This window comes from Maniola jurtina, chromosome 5, assembly GCF_905333055.1.
Source record: "Maniola jurtina chromosome 5, ilManJurt1.1, whole genome shotgun sequence".
NCBI classification, from domain to species: Eukaryota; Metazoa; Arthropoda; class Insecta; order Lepidoptera; family Nymphalidae; genus Maniola; species Maniola jurtina.
The window spans coordinates 2581559-2602429 of NC_060033.1; the positions used below are offsets into that span (position 1 = coordinate 2581559).

At 36.3% G+C, this 20871-nt stretch overlaps 2 protein-coding genes across 2 annotated transcripts; one reads left to right on the forward strand and one right to left on the reverse strand.

The window, feature by feature from the left end:
• Positions 1–403: 403 nt before the first annotated feature.
• Positions 404–3643, reverse strand: LOC123865460. Its single transcript, XM_045906506.1, has one exon. It carries the CDS (start codon positions 3445–3447, stop codon positions 1951–1953), a length of 1497 nt encoding a protein of 498 aa, XP_045762462.1. The 5' UTR covers positions 3448–3643; the 3' UTR covers positions 404–1950.
• Positions 3644–4161: 518 nt separating this feature from the next.
• LOC123865470 (NSFL1 cofactor p47) lies at positions 4162–19673 on the forward strand. Its single transcript, XM_045906518.1, has 9 exons — positions 4162–4434; positions 5701–5917; positions 7175–7280; positions 15513–15598; positions 16280–16335; positions 16696–16817; positions 17438–17566; positions 18137–18263; positions 18585–19673. Exons 1-9 carry the CDS (start codon positions 4330–4332, stop codon positions 18798–18800), a joined length of 1164 nt encoding a protein of 387 aa, XP_045762474.1. The 5' UTR covers positions 4162–4329; the 3' UTR covers positions 18801–19673.
• The last annotated feature ends 1198 nt before the right edge of the window (positions 19674–20871 follow it).

Genomic DNA, 20871 nt, shown 5'->3' on the forward strand with positions numbered 1-20871 from the left:
TAGGATTTTGGTTACCGAGGGACAAACGCAAGATGGTTCGCATTGCCATTGATAATCAAGGTGTATTACCATAGAGATATAATGCATTACAGTCTACCAAAGAGTATGTTATCACTTTGCAGGCTACTGAAAAGGCCTCAGTAGCATAAGACGACACCTTGAACGGACTAATGCCCGGCCGAATAGGCGCCCGTCGTCGTCCTTCACTTCTTACAAGGTCATAAATCTTTTCATGTGAAACGAGCTGAAGCTGCAGCACCGACCGGTTAGTCAAATGCGGTTAACTGAAGCTAAAAGTGCGTTGCGTTTGATGCGTGCGCATTTTACTGACAGTAATCTCTGATCCTAGTAAATCTTTAGAGGTAAATCCTAAGGGTAAATCATAAAATAAAACAATCAGCGCTAATAATAAACAACCTTTATTGGTAATATTGAAAGTGGAAGTTAGTGGAAACGTGAAAAACTATAATAATTGCATTTTCATACAATTTGGACTAGATTACTTTGTCAACTCAGGTTTACATTTAATTGATTCAATTAATTATTGCTATTCGTTGGGCCAGTGCGTTGAGCTATGTCGGTCACTTTGGTTCTCCTATGGGTTTCCTGATTTTTCGTTACGGATTTTGCTTGATACAGGCTTTATAACTTAAATTCTTTAATCTAATAAACACTGACAGGTTGGCGCTGACTGGACAATCGATCACCAACTCCGACAAGCAGCGTGAGACAAAAACCAGCTTTTAGACCTTGTCCAAAAAGGGCGAACTAACCGCGAATAATTTCGCACGTACCTATACGCACGTAGGTAGTTGCGTCCACGATGAGTCTCTAATGCGCTAATTGCGAGATACTAGATACATTCTAGTATCTCGCACTCACGTAGAAATTCCTCGGTTGCGTCCAATTTACGCGCGAACTTCGTACATACATGTCCAGATTATTTATTATTGAAAGTGATAATAATTTATAAAACAAGCAGTCTTAAATGTGTTAATATTACCTATAAGCAAGATCTGCAGTGCTATTTTCTAAATACACTCCCTCAACTCTGACGCAGAGGCGAAATTGAACCTGTGTTTGGCGTTAAAACGACAATTTTGCGTTAAAACGACAATTTAAACGTACATTTTTTGTATAATAGAGGTGGTTATTTGACTGTTGCTTATTCGATCCACAAGACATTTAGGGCCGGCGCTTAATGGCGGAGCGCAGCGCAGAGCATGCCCGCGAAGTTTTCTAATCGCGTGAATTTGTACCAGAGAATGCGCGAGCACGCGCGGGACTGCACGCAAGTATCCCGCACGGATGCAAAATTGATTTTAGATATTATTTTAATGAGGATAATGTTGATATTTTGACTGTGATAAATGCTCTGCGCTGCGCTTCGCCATATGTGCCCCGGCCCTTAAGCGAACACAACGCGATCTTAGTGACTTAGAGAATAGCACAGCAGTTATAAACATGAATAGATTAAAAACTAGCTAACTACCCTCATATAAACAAGGCACAACTTCCCTATTTCTCTAACAGACTTTCCTATGCCAAAACAATATTCTTGCATAGTGGCTTTTTATTATAAAAAACAAATAAATGCAATTATATAAAAATTTTAAACTAAAAACAATTTTAAGTAAAATAATATGACGAAACACCAAACAGCAAAAATCACCTCATCTTTTCTTTCATTTAAATCACTATTAAACATACAACAAAATTACCACTTGCCTATAAATATGATATAACTACCTACTTACATATATATATTTTATAGATAATATCATGGCTATGACAAATCATTTAATCACAACTAGTTATTATAACAAATTATTCTAAGCCAACAATCCTTGCAATAATACTGTGCCCACGTTTCTTCATCCTAAATACTTGATATGATTCTAGCAACCATTTATCATAATAAAAATTCTTCACTAACCAACTTATAACAAGTTACAGCATATCTCTAACATTTTCACTAGAACTTCTTTCCCAGATCTGTCCGGATCTGTATAATCTGTAGATCTTATTGCTAACTAAGGGCTGTCCAAACTTAATCATGGCTCCTTCGAATTTGTGCTGAAACACTTGCATCTCAGTTTCATTGTAACCATCTGGGTGGAACTTCTTATTATCTCTACACACACTGTATTTATGTGCTCCCAGTAACTCTAGAGGTATACTTTTGCTATTGGTTGACAAATTAAACAGGTCATCGAATGATGTCATGGTGTCTAAATTCCTTATATTTATTGGTACTTTTTCCTGTGGCATGGTATAGTAGTGTGTTTTTCTCATTATGTCTGGATAGCCAAATTCAGCATTATCATCATCCATTTGATTTAAGCAAAAAACTAGCGCCTCTACAACATAGGTTCTTATAGATCTTGTAGGGTCAAAGTCATCCAACATAGCTTTCAGGTTGGTATGTACTCTGGGCACTAGGAACTCATCCCATGAGAGAATGGCAACATGGCTGACTTTATTTGATTCTTCCTTATCAAATCTAAAATGTCTAAAAAGGCAATCAAGCTCGATTGCATTTCTCACAATCTCGTAAGACTTTGAAAACACAAACGGATAATTTAATGGGAAGAACTGTATTTCCCATTGAGTTATGTCTGCAGGGAATAAATTCAGCCTGCGTATCACATCTTCTGATATCATACTGTCGTAAATTGTGAAATAATCCACTCCTATTATATGGTGGAACACAAGAAACTCAATAAAGGCATCTCTGGAAACTATAGGCACATGGTTAGGTATCACACATACCGCTGGTTCTATATTGTTAACAAATCTTATGCTACCACTCTCACGAGCCTTTCTTTTTGTGTTAACTTGTATCACTTTATTGATTGGTGCATACATTGGGTTTATGTTGTAATCGTTTACATAGAAACTGACTCCTGTTGGTTTTCCCAAATTCTTGGCTAGTGAGCACTCAAAAATGAACACACGATAATCATTTATAGGTTCAGAGGCAATCTTGTAATTGAATCGGCCCGCTTTTGATTTGGAGCTGTTTTCGAGCCAAATGTTACATCTGAAATTTGGTGCGATGTGTGCTTTACCAATAACAATAGTATTGATTACATGTACATATAAGGGGGTTAATTTTTCGTATTTATTATAGGACCTTAGAAATGATGAATATGAATAAAAGTTTTCATCTATCTGTTGGAATAAAGGCGGCGTTTCCCTAACCTCCATGGACGAATTACGAAGTATCTCTGACAGCATGGTAGCATTGAAACCAGGTCCGCAAAATTCCACCTCGGACAAACCAGGCTTTCCAAAGAAGTTGAGCACTTCGAGCACGTATCGGAGTCGGTAATACTCGTGGCGATAAATGAGTAGTGTAATTATACTTATGAAACACACCACAACAAGGATCAGCTGATAGTACTTCCTCATGATGTTGCCGGACGATTTCCGATGGCTCTTCATTTATAGTCACCGTGTAGATGCATTTAACTTGATATAGTTCTTATATATTCGGACAACTTTAACGGAGTTTAAATAATAATATATTGTAGTCAGTATGTACCTATTCACTCACATAAAAATTAAAATCGAACCATTGTAACAATGCCGCAGAAAACTCTGCAGCTTCAATTCAATACATTCGGTAAAACCTGCATCAATCATTATTAAAATCGCAATTGTTGTTATTGGCTTTTATGCTATTCTTTTCTTGTTGCAACAATGCATTATAGCCAATAGTGAGCGAGCATCGACCAATCAGAGGTGATTGCGATCGTGACATTGTAGCTGTCATGCTACCGCAATCGAGCTGCAGAGAAAAACTATGAAAAATCGTTCAAATGTCTTATGTCACTGTCAAATGTCAATGTCAGTGTGTTAGAGAAAGGAGATTTTGTAACTTGTGACAATTCAAAATATTTGTTGGCATTTTGGGCACTAACTAAGCACGTTATTGTTATGCTAAGTATAATTATTATTGTTTGCATCGATATCATAATATCATATAACGTAGGTATTATTCACTTATACATACATGTCAAAATAAAATAGTTGCATGATTTTTTGATGAAATGTATACCTACTATATTGCGTTAAACGGACTGCAAAAATAAAACAAAAATTATCTATGGATTTAAACATTTTAATTTTCATATGTCATTCAGGTACTCTATGACTCTATGAGTCTATGATTTTCACTATGGTTTTAAACTTCGATGACTTGCTTGCTTGCATTTGATTTTCTTTCATGTGGTAAAATAAAAACTATATCATCATAATTCGGTAAAAGCTTCATTATTTAATAATATTTTCTTAGTACTACTTGTTAGTGTAAGTGCGTGCAAAATGGCTCCCAGCAAGGAAGATATTTTGCGGCAATTTTGTGATGTTACCGGCGCTGATGAGAGCCGCTGCAAGTTCTTCTTAGAATCTTCTAACTGGCAGCTCGATGTAAGTATCGTTCAAGTGTTATAAATTCAAAGCATCACAATTAATTATAGGCATCTATAACTTACTCTCAAACTTCTAATCCTAACCCCTTCATGCTACTTTCTCTGAAATAATACAGTTATCTTACCATCAACAATAATTGGTACCTAATCACTTTAAGTTAGTCAAGCTAGCAACTAAGATTATGTAAATGACTCATTGTTTTTAACAAGGAACCAGAGCTTAATTTGCTAAATAGCAAATTTCTGTGGATAATAGCAAATTAAGCTTTGGTTTCTTGTATATCATGGACTTCCGCTACCTACCTACCTCTATACAATATTTATTATTTGTTTTACATAATATTTGGAATGTTATGTAGTCTATTGTATCAGAATAAGTAAGACCTAAATTGCTTGACTCACCAACCCATCCTTTCCTAGTTCCTTTTCAAAGGTAGTCTAGGAGAGATTGCTTTAAAGATGGACAGCTTTGCACCATACAATTAAGCACATTACACCAAACACCCAAACCAAGCAAAGTGCCACCACAAAGGCATTCTAGAAAGAACAAATGGGGCCCTACATCTACTTATCAGACACAAGCAACATTTCACAATGTAACCCACCTAAAATAGTAGTTTGCAGTCATTATAGCTCCACAGGCTTGCAGATACAGTGAAAGAATTTTCTGAATTAGATCATTACTTTTGAAGATTACCCCCTATGTAAAACCTCACAAACTAACAAAATTTATCTCTTTATACTTAACTAGCGACCCGCCCCGGCTTCGCACGGGTGTTCTATGGAAAAGTGGTTATAATGGCTAAAATAAAAATGTTTGGTTTATACTATCGCGGACTTTTTTGTAGGCATTATTGAGTTCTACAACTTTTCTATAGAAGTCAACCATACATCTCTAACCATTTAGGCAGTGTTCGCGAGAATCGTTAACGTACGGCAGTTTTTTCGACGCCTTACTCCACAATTTTCACTACCACGAAAAATCCTATCTATTTTCCGGGATAAAATATAGCCTATACGGATTCGGAAGAATCCCTCTAAGTAATGGTAAAAGAAATTTTGAAATCGGTCCAGTAGTTTTTGAGCCTATTCAATACAAACATACAAAAATACAAAAATACAAAAATACAAAGGTTTCCTCTTTATAATATTAGTATAGATAGTAGGTAGTATAGATACTTTTCTATAGTTTTGTGACCTAGGCACTTTTAACACTAATTTGAATAGTTTCCCACTCTTTTAAAATTTATTGAATAAATTTCAGGTTGCCCTGTCAAGCTTCTATGAGCACGGTGGTAACATAGAGGAAGCTGACAATGAGCCTGCTCCTCCACCACCAATAATGCATCTGTCGGACAGTGACATGGAGTCCCCGCCGCTGTCTCCTGTGATGCCGGAGAAAAAGGAAAAGAAGAAGCCAAAAGACCCACACTTTGGCACTTTGGCCTCTCTGCAGCAGGAGAGCTCCAGTGAAGAAGAAGGTGAGTCAGTTTCATCAACATCAGTCCAGTTTCATCAACATCAATCCAGTTTCATCAACATCAGTCCATTGTCACTATGATGCTCTACTCTGGTCCAGTGGTGTTAAAAATCGGATAGCATTTTTTTTTGGCAAGTTTTCTTGCAGAAGTTGCTATCATTCATCATTGGTTTGACAGATTTTGTCTACCTTTGAGAACATTATGGAAACCTCTTGCAAGTGGATTTTCTAATGATGTTCTCCTTTACAAAAACAAGTGATATTTAATTGGTTAAAATGCACATAACTCTGAAAAGTAAGAGATTTATGCCCTGCTTGGGATTGAATTCCGATTTGTGAGGTAATTAGTTACTGTATAGTATTTGATATTGTAACTAGTTGTATTGTAAGATTTAAAAAGAGCAATAGCTGAGTTTCTTGCTGGCTCTTCTCAGTGGACTCTATAGCTCGAATTGATGGTAGAGTCACAGATGTATAAAAGAATAGTTGTCCTGATGAAATAAATAAATTCATTTTGATAGAACTTATACAAGGGTTAAGCCTAATTCAAATTCATAAATGAGTATTTAGTATTTGAATATTCAAGTGCCCCAATTTGCCTGGATAAATCTAAGAGAAGAGACTGTGCTGAACTTCATTTGTTATAACCCAACATGTTCGAAAAAGAAAGAAAATTCTAATTCGGAAAGATCTAGAGAATCAAATGAAAAAGAATTGAAAGAGGCTTTAGAAGAAATAAATAGATTAAAAAAGGAGATAGATAGATTGTCAAAAGAGAATTCAGAATTGAAAGAAGAGTTAGCAAGATTAACAAGCACAGAATCAGGTCTGTGTGTTCAATTTATATTAAAGTCTTTTACCCATACTATACAAACTAATTTAATCTTACCACTTGAGTACTTACTTAATTGAGTAGTGAAACCAATAATCTGTTTGATATTAGTACCTTACAAGTTACAAGGATTCACACATTTGATGGCACCATATTGAATTCTTTCCAAAAGTTTATAGCCAGTCTCACTTGGGATAATGTAGGGATTCCAATGATACACCATACATCCAAATCTGTTCAGGCATTCAGAAATATTCTCATTCTGCCATACACTACACTTATATGCTTACATAAACCCTGAAAAATCTTTTTTGGGCAATTGTATAGTAAAAGTTAGTTTGAGTGTTATCAAAAAGATACCACTTGAGTCTGCCGGTGTGTGCTGGGCTTTAATATCTTGTTTAATTTCATTTTCACTTTTTTCAGGTGAAGCCTTCTATGCTGGGGGTTCAGAAAGGTCAGGACAACAGATACTGGGACCAGGGAAAGGTCGGAAGGATATTGTCACAGAAATGTTCAAGAGTGTTAGAGAGTGAGTTACCTTCCATTTTTAGAGCTTTACTATTTATTTTTATGTAACAACATAAAAACTTAAAATCCCTAAATTACCACAGTAATAAAGTACTTTAAGGTAATTGCTATTTGACAAATCGCAAAAATGCTGTACTTTGAAGTAAATTGTTTATTTTTCTAAAGCATTAACAGCTATTAAATACATGCAATTAAAAACTTCAGTTTGTGAAGATTATAAGGGCCTCTTTTTATTTAGTATACATTATCCCAATAAAAAAAAAAACCAAGTTGAAAACATTGCTGTTCGCAACTTGTTCTGTAAAAGTTTTCTTTAACATCTTGATACTTTGAAGCCAACCTCCAGAAAATGATATGTTTAGGTTTAGCAATCAATTTTAACTGTTAGTTTTATACTAAATGTTTTTCGTTTCTTAAATAATCTAAAACTAACCAAAAAACTTCCTGTGCTATTTATTTTCTTGCAGGCGCTCTATGGAATTCAGTGTCCACTGGACTGTCATGGCGGAAGGACTGTGCGCGTCATTTCGTCGCAAAATATTATTTAAAATGAATTTAAGCTTATTATTTTTGAATGAAAGTTGTGTTTATAATCGTTGAAAAATAAAATAGGGATTTTTTCATTTCTAAATGAAGCCTGCTTATATACTAAATTTTATTCTAAAGTTACGGTTTTACCAGGTAAATACTCGGAGGTTGTCATAGATTCTGATGACAGATAGTAAGTGTTCTAAATAGGTATTATACCTATGTTAGGAGATAGCGCGCCTCGTTCCGGGTGCCGTGTTCCGAAATGGATTTCGTAGTAGTGCAAGTTTGGTGCAAGCCCCACATGACGGAGGGGTATGCGTCAGGCATTTCCTGTGTACAAAAAAAAGACCTATATTTCGGATCCATATTTCATCACTGACAATATGCACTATTCAAAGACTGTTCTTCAAGCATTGAGGAATTTTGGACAGAGACATCTCGAAGGTTCCCGAAGGCTGCCTGAGTTAGATTTGTCGGCTAGCTAGCTTTTTTCGAAATTGGACTTACTTAGCTGGATTGTGTGTTAGAGCTTTCTTATGAGATATTATATGTACATAATATAACCATGGGTCTCATAAGAAAGCTCAGATTCATGCTGCGGGCAATGGGGAGAGCCTAAAGGTTGGAACGCCATTTCGGCGGCCGTGTTTCCTGCCATATATACCTTAGATACCTGCAAGCCAAGAGTGAATAGGCATCTTCTAGGTAAGCGTGCTCCAACTTGGACCTCATCATTGCTTTCTTTAAAGCATGATTGTCGTCAAGCGCAAGCGCAAAGATTCAGGCGGCGCAAACCCGTAGCATGTGGAAGACCCTATTAAAGACCTATGTTCACTGTGGACGTCTGTCGGTTGATGTTGATGATTATGTCTTTAGTGCAAGTAGTTCAGTAGTTTCAGAGTTTATCGATAACAAACAAACAAACCTTTCCTCTTCATAATATATGTAGTTAGTAGCGCAAACTTGGAAAAAAATCTCGTGGACACTCTTTGATTTTCCGAGATAAATGTCATTTTACCTGACAGCCCTAATCAATTTTATCACTGATATTAATAACTAATTCATAACCGTTAAACCTAAGTGTCAAAATCTCGTTTTTCTAGTCGAGTTCCGTAGGCTCTTTGAACCCACTGCATTATTATCCCAAGAAAACCTACCATTAGATGTAGGAATAATGGAAAGAGGTCACAACCCTCAGCAATAAAGAATACGATGCGGAGAGAGATGTCACTCTCAAGGTCTTTAAATGTATCCATGCAAAAAACCACGTCGACTGGTTGCTCCGTTGCAGCGTGATTGAATATTAAACCAACAAACACACTTTCTGGTTCTGGTTTCTGGTTTAAGACTTTTATTAGTTCCATAAAGGAATTTCCACTTATATGAAACTTACAGGCTATGTTTACAGAGTTCAAAATTACATTTTAGAGCGCACAATTATTATAGATGTGTTAGTAGACAATTAAGATATTATGTTATTTCAATTTCTAACTTCTAATACATAATAATATTATAATATTACACTAGTGGGTAGATTTATACTTAAATTCTTAAAGTACCATCGCAACAAAAAATATACGAGCGCGCGAGGTCCAATAGTCAGCGCGAGCCACGGCTGAGCTGACTGAGCTGACTCACTATATGGATTACATAGATTCATAAACGAACTAGATGTGACATGAAAAAATATTATTTATATTTGACAAGTTCTTAGTTATTTTTGTTTCGTTATTTTTATAGTTTAAGGCTTATTCATAAAATGGGTTTTTAGTAGTTTTTTAAAAGTGTGTATACTTTTGCACTCTTTAATATTTTTAGGAAGTTTATTATACAATTGAGCACTTTCAAATGTAATATTTCGTTTACCATAGTTAGTTCGTGGTGCGCGTAAGATTATGTTGTTGGCACTTCTTAGTCGTTGTAATTGAGGATATTTGCATTGATACTTTCGCATTTGAAATATGGCCAGTGATTATAAGAAACAGTTTAAATCTCTCTCTGCTCTCTGAGAGACGTTAGGCAAAGTGAACACGAATTATGACACTTCTGTGTTCTTATACAAGCTTAGGTCTCTCAATTTTGTCAATTAATGTCAAATTTCTTTCTCAGATCAAAACCTAGTAAGTGGTTTAAATTCAAAAGAAGTTTAGGCCGTAGTTCTTTCTGGTCCAATGCGGAATGGCATACTTCACACACCTTTGAGAACATGGAAAACTTGCAGGTATGCAGGTTTCCTCACGATGTTTTCCTTCGCCGTTAAAGCAAGTGATATTAAATTGCTTAAAACGCACATAACTGAAAAGTTAGTAGTGCGTGATTCCGGGATCGAACCCCCGACCTTCGATTAGGAGGCGGACGTTCTAACCACTAGGCTATGACAGTTTTTAAATTAAAGGGGTTTAAATATTTTAGTGTGAAGACTGGCCGACACATTTATTCATTACATGTGCATCATTTTCTTTTTTAGGGTTCTGTACCTCAAAATGAAAAACGGAGCTCTTAAAGGACCACTTTGCTGTCTGTCCATTTGTCCGTCCGTCCGTCAAGAAAACCTATACAGTACTTCCCGTTGATCTAGAATCACGAAATTTGTTCTCGGATTTATTCCTTTACTTGGGCTATGAGAGTTGAGACCTATCTACCTGCCCATAATTCTAGGTTAACGGGAAATACTCTATCGGTTTTCTTGACAGACACGACAGACGGACAGACGGACAGAAAGACAGACAACAAAGTGATCCTATAAGGGTCCCGTGTTTCCTTTTGAGATATGGAACCCTAAAAACATTATGTAAGTATGCAAAGTATTTCCCTTGCAAACCATATTTAACAGTTGACATGTAGAGGTCATTGACTTTTCCTATCTTACTTTTAAGTTTTAATGCATTATTAAGTATTTACTGTTTTGACATGGTATTTAGATAATGGGTGATATTTATTTTATTTAATCTAATTCCTTTTAAAAACTTAGTAAGGCGCATTAATCTATAAAAACCTAGCCAGTTCGAAGACTTACTATGTTTTAAAATGGTCAAAGCGACTTACTAGCTTTTAATTTTACTTTAATGTGGGTGTCCTTACAATACAACGGGACATACTATGAAAGTTAGGCTTATGACATAAAACGATTTTCGGAAAAATGACATTTACTTTGTTTTGATATGGGGCGGTCGATATAATTAGGTACTAGGGTAAAGGCTCGAGTAAATGAACAGATTGGACGTTTTTACATGTATTAAGAGCTGGAATAAAAAACCGGCTGATATACCTTTTTTAAATATTTTCTTACAAATTCTTACACTTTTTTCAATTTCAATTTCAAAACCGTGTTCCGTTCAAACCGTTCAAAAGTGCGTGTGCGTGCGTCCATGTGTGTGTGTGAGTGTGTTGTATGTTTGTACGAGTGTTTGTGAGTGTGGTATTGCGTTGTATAACCACATGAGTAGCGAACAGAGTCAAAGCTTCATACAAGCGCGCTACGATAGGTACACTACTACAAGCTTGAGGCGCGTGTGTGCGTGAGCACAGGCGCTACGTCGCGTACGGAGAGAAATCGGTTTATACCGGCCCGGCCTGTGCTCAAGCTCAGGGGCTGCAGTACACGTCGCGCGTCGTGTTTACATTTAATTTAATGTTAATGATAATAATTTAAATAGTGTTTAAAATCTATTTTCTTGAACTGTCATAGATTTTGTTCAAAATCAATATCTGAGGATCCCTAGGATCACAAAACAGGAAATTGTTACCAAAATTTAAAAAAATCGACGCCATTTTGAAATTCTTTGTTAATTGACCGATTTCGTTCAAAATCGATATTTAGAGCTCCCTGGGATCACAAAATAAGAAACTGTTACCAAAATTTAAAAAAGTCGACGCCATTTTGAAATTCTTTGTTAATTGACCGATTTCGTTCAAAATCGATATTTAGAGCTCCCTGGGATCACGAAATAAGAAACTGTTACCAAAATTTAAAAAAGTCGACGCCATTTTGAAATTCTTTGTTAATTGACCGATTTCGTTCAAAATCGATATTTAGAGCTCCCTGCGATCACAAAATAAGAAACTGTTACCAAAATTTAAAAAAGTCGACGCCATTTTGAAATTCTTTGTTAATTGACCGATTTCGTTCAAAATCGATATTTAGAGCTCCCTGGGATCACAAAATAAGAAACTGTTACCAAAATTTAAAAAGTCGACGCCATTTTGAAATTCTTTGTTAATTGACCGATTTCGTTCAAAATCGATATTTAGAGCTCCCTGGGATCACAAAATAAGAAACTGTTACCAAAATTTAAAAAAGTCGACGCCATTTTGAAATTCTTTGTTAATTGACCGATTTCGTTCAAAATCGATATTTAGAGCTCCCTGGGATCACGAAATAAGAAACTGTTACCAAAATTTAAAAAAGTCGACGCCATTTTGAAATGCTTTGTTAATTGACCGATTTCGTTCAAAATCGATATTTAGAGCTCCCTGGGATCACAAAATAAGAAACTGTTACCAAAATTTAAAAAGTCGACGCCATTTTGAAATTCTTTGTTAATTGACCGATTTCGTTCAAAATCGATATTTAGAGCTCCCTGGGATCACAAAATAAGAAACTGTTACCAAAATTTAAAAAAGTCGACGCCATTTTGAAATTCTTTGTTAATTGACCGATTTCGTTCAAAATCGATATTTAGAGCTCCCTGGGATCACAAAATAGGAAACTGTAACCAAAATTTAAAAAAGTTGGCACCATTTATAATTCTTTCTAAATTGACTGATTTCGTTCAAAATCGATATTTAGATCTATGGATCGATATTTAAAGATCGATATTTAAACTAAGCAAACACAACAAAAACAAACTTTACCATCTTGTTGAACAAATAACTATTGTTAATTAAATTGTATCCTCCAGTGCCAACCCTACCAAAATAGTTATAAAATTTGCTCGCTTCTTAGAATCTTTGCCTCTGTTTGCTACTCTGTGGTATAACACCATGTTAGTAAATCTTAGTATATTTTTAACCGACTTTAAAAAAAGGAAGAGGTTCTGAATTCGTCGGTATCTTTTTTTTTTATGTATGTTCCCCGATTACTCAAAGACGCCTGGACTGATTTGGATTTTTTTTTTGTTTGATAGGGTATACTTTGCAAGTGGTCCCATATAAATTTGGTAAAGATCTGATGAATATCTTTGAAGATGGAGAACAGAACTCCTCAATGGATAAGAGCAAATTCAATTTTTTTTTAATGTATGTTCACCGATTGCTCAAAGACGCCTGGACCGATTTGGAAATTATTTTTTTTTGAAAAGCTAGGTATACTTTGCAGGTGGTCCCATAAAAATTTGATGAAGTTCTGATGAATATCTTCTGAGATGGAGAACAGAACTCCTCAATGGATAAGAGCAAATTGCTCGCGATCAGTGTAATTGCTTAGTAAACAGTAGGGTTTTAGCTGGGCATGGCATATTATTATAGTACAGTGGGGCCACTAAAAATTTTGAAATAAAAAATTTTCAAAAGAAAAATAAAACCGACTTCAAAAACCACAATAACTTAAATTATTTTTTACTTTTTAGTGTTTGTGATTTTGAAATCGGTTTTATTTTTCTTTTGAATTTTTTTTATATTTATTCTGGTATTCTTCTTTCTTGGATATGGATCCCTCTTGGGTATCCCCATTTCTCTCTGTCTTTGGTACTATCAAGCTAATTTTCTCTCGCGATTTGCACAATAGCATTAGACCAACGCGTCTTCGGTCTACCTACCTGTCCTTCTTTCATCTGTAAAAATCGATACAATATGACCATTTGCATTTCAGTTTTAGGGCATGTCTCAAGGTGTCTGTAGGCTTTGTCTTTTTTCTTATGTCTTCAATTCTCACTTTGAATATTTTTTGCTTAATTTATGCAACTTGCCATCGCCCTTTAGCAAGTTACTATTTCTTTTTATATTCTTTGTCTGGACCCATGTTTGGCTGGCATAGGTAAGGCATGGCAGGATGCATGTATCTATAACGGATCTTTTAAGATGTACTGGGTAAGCTCCTTTCATTCTTTCCTTTTGTGCCCAGTAAAACAAGCATACTCGGGCCACTTTGAGAACCCATTAGCAGCTAACAGCAAGGCCTGGACTCCAATTTTTATATGTGGAAGCTGTATTTCCTCGTTGCGTTTATGAGCAAATAAGAATAGTTAACTACTTTTACTAAAAAAAAAATTTATTATTTGGCGCGAACCATCTAAACACCATGATGATTATTATTTCTGCGTTGTGAATATTACCAGAAGAAACAGCAAAAAAATTGTTCCAAGCGGCTCTATTGTAACTTGCAGTCTGCAATTTGAACGATTCTGACTTCTGGTGATAAATCTGTACCTCAGCCCCAACCCAGTACCTCTAATCTACCATTTCAAGAACTTTCAGAAGGTAGTGACGATGTAGTGACTTTTTTACATCTCAACTTAGACCATTCAATCAAAATTATTTGGATCACTTAATGAGAGATCTTAGATTGTCTAAAAAGCATCAGAACATGTGGCTTCTCGGCTCAAAGGAACAAATCTGATAACATCAGACACTTGTGTTACGGTATATTATTCTTACTACTCTTAACACATTCAGTAGCTGATGTTGCACTTCCAGCGACTTGGATGCAACAAGGGCGTTAAGTTTCATTTTCTCTGTAGTCATTTGGACTGTTTTCCAGAAAATTTAGGTGACTTTCAAACTAAGATAACTATACCAAAGGGGATAATATCATATGAAAGGGCTCTATTATACATTCTAAAACAGGTTTTATTTATTATTATTATGTAAAAGAGTTTTTGATTTATCGCGCAAAATGTAGAAAAAAATATACAATAAGTCAAAAACTGAAAATCTGACAATTTTTTTTAAATTCCAAGCCGAAAATATACTTAAGAATTTATTAATAGGAATCGAGAGTTTATGCACTAGATAGAGTTCGTTCATTCACTGAAATTCCCAGTTCATTTACTGGCAATTTATCCTTTTGTTAAATAAAATAATTTATAATAATTAATACCACGCATTTTATTTAATTTCTTGATATACTGTGTACAGATACACAAAAAATAAAAATTATATATAGAACAATTCTCATATATCTTAATTTTAGGTGAAAGTCAGGGTAATCCTTATTCGTTCATGTACTGGATCTTTTACCCTCCTACGTCAAAATACTAAAAGTCCGCGTAAATTTCGCAGATTGAAATGTCTGCTTGATTAATTGTCAATAGAGGGTCATGACATGTCAAAATTGCTAGTTTGAAGGTGAAATCGTCTAAGTCATTCGAGATGGTTTTCCTCTTAAAAACGTGAAAAAACACTCATAAGGTTTTCTCTCTGTTGCTATGGTTAAAACTTTGATGGCCATTGTTTCTTAAATGATAATTTTTTTTGAAAAATTCTTTAAGAAACCCCCCATAGCAAAATAAAATACCTATTCAACAAGGAAATGATTCAGGACATAGCGCATTCGGATTATGTGACTTATAATATGTATTACGAGTATGTACATTCATTTGACTGTTCTGAAATTTTTAGAATTAGGACTATGGTCTACTTCAAACCTATGGACCTTATACCTTCTGGACTATGGTCAACTCCAAATCTTTCTTCTAAGAAGAGAGTCGTGATCAGTAGTGAGCCAACGATGGACTGAGATGCTGAGGATTATTTAACATTTCAGACGGGGCGCGGTAGTGTTCGACGAGGAGCAATCGTCATCGAGCCGCGGTCGAGGCGGGGTATTCAGTGGAGTTGGATACAGATTAGGTAGGTTTATTTCTTATTCAGATATAAGTTAGCTCTTGACTGCTCTTGGTGGTAAGTGATGTTGCAGTCTAAGATAGAAGCGGGCTGACCTGGAAGGGGTAGGGCAATCTTCATTAAACCTATACTGCTTTGGTATCCACACGGCATCGTACTGGAATGCTAAATCGCTTGGTGGCACGGCTTTGCCGGTAAGGTGGTAACTATTCACGGCCGAAGCCTGCCATCAGCCCAGACCAGAAATTTAGAAATTATAATACTCCAAACTCATGCCGTGAATCAAACCCGGGACCTCCCACTTATAAGACCGTCAGGGAGGCCGTCAAAAAAAGGTATATTTTATCAGCAAATTTGTGCAGAGAGTCTGTAAAAAAATCGATTTAAAATAAATTTTTTTTTTCTCTCTCGTCTGGCTTTACAAAGATTAGCCAATGTCAAGTTTGTAGTTATTTGTAACAAGTTAGTTAAACTATACAAGTGTGGACCCCGTGTGTGCCGGCGCTCGCCGACACACGCACGGCACCCCCTTAGAGCGCTTTCCAGTCAGTTTTAACAAAAAAAAACACTCCAAAAAGGCAGAACACGCCCGCCAGCTAACACCAACACAGACGAAGTCCTTTATAATATTTACATATAATAATTTCCTTTATAATATACGTATTTATATATAATGTGTTGTTTCAGGTCAAACAGCGGATGACCATGAACAGGTTACTCCAGGCAGGACGGCAGGACAACAGGCAAGTCCACTTTGATGCAATCACCATGGCAGAGTGAACTACAGTGAGGGAACTCTCAGTTAGATTCTGAATTGACGATACTATGTCAAGTATTAGGCTATGGGTGCGCGCGCAGTTAGCGTTAACCACTTTGAATTACCAACCAATAACAATCATTTTTTCAAAAAAACATTCGAAATTCAATTCGAAAACATAGTTTCGTTTATGATTAATTGATGGCTCAAAATGGTTAGCGCCCACTGAGTTTTTCGTCTCTGTCATTTGTATGGGATTACGCAACAGAGAGAGCTATACTAGCTTTTTTCGGTGGATAGAATAGTGTGTATGGTCTATTATATTTTACCTTATACCATTGTACAGGAGAACCAGCCCCGCGCAGTCCGCTTGCAGTTATACCGCGAGGGTTTCTCCGTGGATGGCGGCCCCCTACGTCAATACTCAGACCCTGATAACGCGGAGTTTCTTGGCTGCATACGACGGGGGTACGTGTATAAAAATAGTACAACCAAAAAAGTTATCCCACTTCTGATGGATTCGCGTTTTTTTCAATGAGATGTGAAATGATGTGCACGATTGGCGATATTGCAGCGGTAATCGCAGTCTAGGTAAACTCCCTACTAGTGGACAGATGAAATCAAATGAGTTGTAAGAAACAGCTAAAGCCCTGGTGTATGAAAATCGCTACAACTTGAGACTTATATGACCAGCAGTTGTGTATGTTTTGATGATTGTGCATACTTGCAATGTGCAATGAATTTCAAGCAAACATTGCTTGCGATTTAAACATCTTGGCGATTGTAGAAACAGATTTTTTCCCTGTATTGTCGCAAAGTAAAAGACATTGGCTTGCTTGCTACTATATCATGATCAACGCTCCACTACTGAGTATGGGTCTCCTCTCAGATTGAGAAGGGTTTAGGCCATAGTCTGCCACGCTGGCCCAATGCGGATTGGCAGACTTCACACACCTTTGAGAACATGGTGAACTCTCAGGCATGCAGGTTTCCTCACGATGTTTTCCTTCACCGTTAAAGCAAGTAATATTTAATTGCTTAAAACGCACATACTTAAAATGCTTCTATACATTTGAGGGTATTTTCAGGGAGATACCAGCAGAGTTGTCGGGTAGAGGTGAGGTGCGGCTAAGCTTGGAGGACAGGCGACACGAGGACTGCCCGCGCGCCGCCTCGCGCCACCAGGCCTTCTCTGGGAAAGGGCAAATGCTTGGCAGGTGAGACCACTAGCCTGCTGAAGTAAATACCCCGAAACTCGATCATCGCAAAAATTTACACAACACCAAAGAATTCTATGTAGACTACCAACGAGGTCAATCAGCGTGGATTGGTTGATAATATGGTAGATTAGACTTCGTAACAGATCCACGTGAACGAAGACGCGGGTTTTATTTTCTCTCTGCGTCGTTCCCTCAATTTTGAGGAGCGTGACTTCCCTTAGATGCAATCTTTGTTACGATGTTCCTCCATTGTTCTCTGTTTCTTGCCGCGTGGATTGCATCGCAGATAGGTGTGTTGACCGCTTCTTTTATTTGGTCTGACAAACGTCTCGGGCTATGTCCGCGGGGTCTCTTTCCCTCGATCTTACCAGTGACCATAAGTTTTCCAATATTGCTGGCTTTCTTCCTTGTGATGTGACCGAAGTACTCAAGGGTCCTCCAAATGTTAGATAACCTGATCAGTCGGTTCTATGTTCAGCCCACGATATGTCGAGCTTACATGTATGGGTTTCATCTAGTAGTAATATATTTGTGTCGTACTAAATTGTATATTATTACTTTCCTCAGTCCCACGCCAGCCACAGTGGGCGCCACAGTGGCAGTCGCGGCGTCGTCCGACGACCGCGCGGCCAACCAGCGCGCCGCGCAGGAAGCCGTCGCATTGGACGAGAACAGCCCAGTCACGACTGTGCAGGTGTGTAAACGCTCTTATATTTAGTTCGTTCGATGCGAGCTGAATTGCACTTTATTGCGTTATAACAAGAGTCGCTATTTATTTCTAGATTATGATTTAAATTATTACTTAACTACCTAATTTATCAAAAAAATTTATGTCAGGGTTTCCTGACTAGGATGTGTTGGCTCAATTTTGTATTGTAAACATCTTGCTATCCCATATTCAAACAAAATATTTCATTTCTAAGTCTGTGCGGAGTGAACCTTCTCTACATGGTAGGGATGGACTATTAAGTATTCTGTGCTATTAGTTAATCTTTTTATAATCTGTTCATTTCAGTTCCGATTGGCCGATGGAAGTCGTCTCACAGGTCGGTTCAACCACACGCACACAGTCGCTGATCTCATACAATACGTGTCTCGAGCCGAGCCCATCTACCAACTCCAGCCCTTCGTGCTCCTGACCAGCTTCCCCAGCACTGAACTATCGGACCGCTCCGCCACACTAGCGCAGGCCAACCTACTCAATACCACCCTGTTGCAGCGGCTAAAGTAGTGTAACATACTGTGATGCCTAGTGATACAGATTTTACATTAAATATTACAACTACATTGAATACATGTATGTTTCATTAGCAAACACTTATCGCAATAATTATAATATTTGCCTTCATTGAAACTAACCTGCAACGCTGGCGTAGGCTAACCTAATAAATACCACTCTGTTGCGCGCAACATACTGTGATGATGCCTAGTGATACAAACACATTAAATATTATCAAATACATGTTATGTTATAGCGAAAAAAAACTCAAAACGAAATCTCTTAAAACCTACAGGCTTAAATTTTTGTAGTTAGGTTTCTTACATGAATTAAAAAGAATGCTTGGAAAAACTCGCGGGTTTGGGAAATACTCGTATGGGGAAAAGTTATTAACTTTAAAAAATACCCATAAATAAAGTGAAGTCAAGACAGTTGTTTCAGACGAAAATATAATATTACAAAAACAAAGACTTCTCAATATTACAGTAGGTACCAAACTTCTTAAAAAAGAATACTATCTTATCTTAAAAGATAAAAACGTTTCCAATATTATTCGGTCAAGCATTTCTTTTGTAAATACAGCTGCCTCAAAAAATAAATTCACTTATTGAATTAAATAGCAAAAAAACTATCATAATAACTAATTACCGTTTAGTAAAAAAGACATTAGACTTAAATTAATTTTTGGTTAAGTTATATATTATGCTACCTTAAAAAAATTAATAACTAGATTCAGGTTTTGTAATTTTGTATCATAATTATCTAGAAATGTTAATTCAGTGATTTGGTTTATTATGTTTTAAAAAGTGAATTTACTGTGAATCCGTGATTGTTGTATGGAAGTAATATAATTTTATTGTGCAAATATATTATTATTTCTTAAATAGAATTTTTGTTTTATTTAATGATAACTTCTTTTGTTGGATTGGAACTTATTATATTTATTTGGAGACATCTACAAACAGTCGTTTGATTTAAAAAAATATACAGCCACAGTGAAGTATTTCCGTTAAAAACTGAACCATTAAGGTTCAGGTTTGCGTCAATGAATAAATTTTTTAAATTTACTCCTTTTTTCCTCTCATCTGGCTTTACAAAGATTAGCCAATGTCAAGTTTGTAGTTATTTGTAGCAAGTTAGGGAAACTATATAAGTATGGACTTCGTCTGTGCTGGCGCTCACCGATACACGCGCGGCATCCCTTTAGAGAGCGCTTCTGTCAGTTTTAACAAAAAAAAAAAACACTCCAAAAAGGCAGAGCACGCGCGCCAACTAACACTAACACAGACGAAGTCAATTTATTCCTTGATGCAAACTATTTTTTAGTTTTTTATTAGCAAGGAATAATTTTTTTAAATTTATTCCTTGCTAATAAAAAACCTTGGACGAAGAATAAATACTCTAAAAAACTTGATATTTTTTACTATTCGAAGGACCACTTGTGGCCGTCTGGATAGGTACTTTATGGTTGAAGTTTCAAGATAGCGACAGCCTGAAAACGTCACTATTTAATTACACTTCGTGTGAAATGTTTTCGATATATAGAATAAAGCCAGACCAGAAAAATATAAAATACCTCGCCATATTGCAGAAAACCCGTGGAACAAATTTTTTTACAAGATAATATTAGTGGCGCCCCCAGAGCAAGTTCTTTATATTTTTGGTCAGGCTTCAAAATAAATAAAAAACGGACATGTCTAGGTAAATGTTTATTTCTCATTCATCTATTCTAAATACACGCAGGTACTTAACCTGCAAACTGACAGATCGTGTTAAAATTAACAAAAGGAAAAGATTAATACAATATCGGAATAAAACCTTAAAATACAGTCGATCAATTAATATCAATAAAATACAAGGGACTAATTGAGCAATACATACAAGTATTGTCGTTGCCACAATAATAAAATTAAGGAGGGATTCTACCGCCGTAGCTACATTCGGACGTTGGACTACTGCTGTTGAACACGCGGCGCTAGGTAACAATATCAACATTTTTTACCGATAAAATTAATCTTTGAGCATTGATTGATAAAGGCTATGACAAGACATATCCCGACAGGAATAAGAGGCTTTTCTAAAA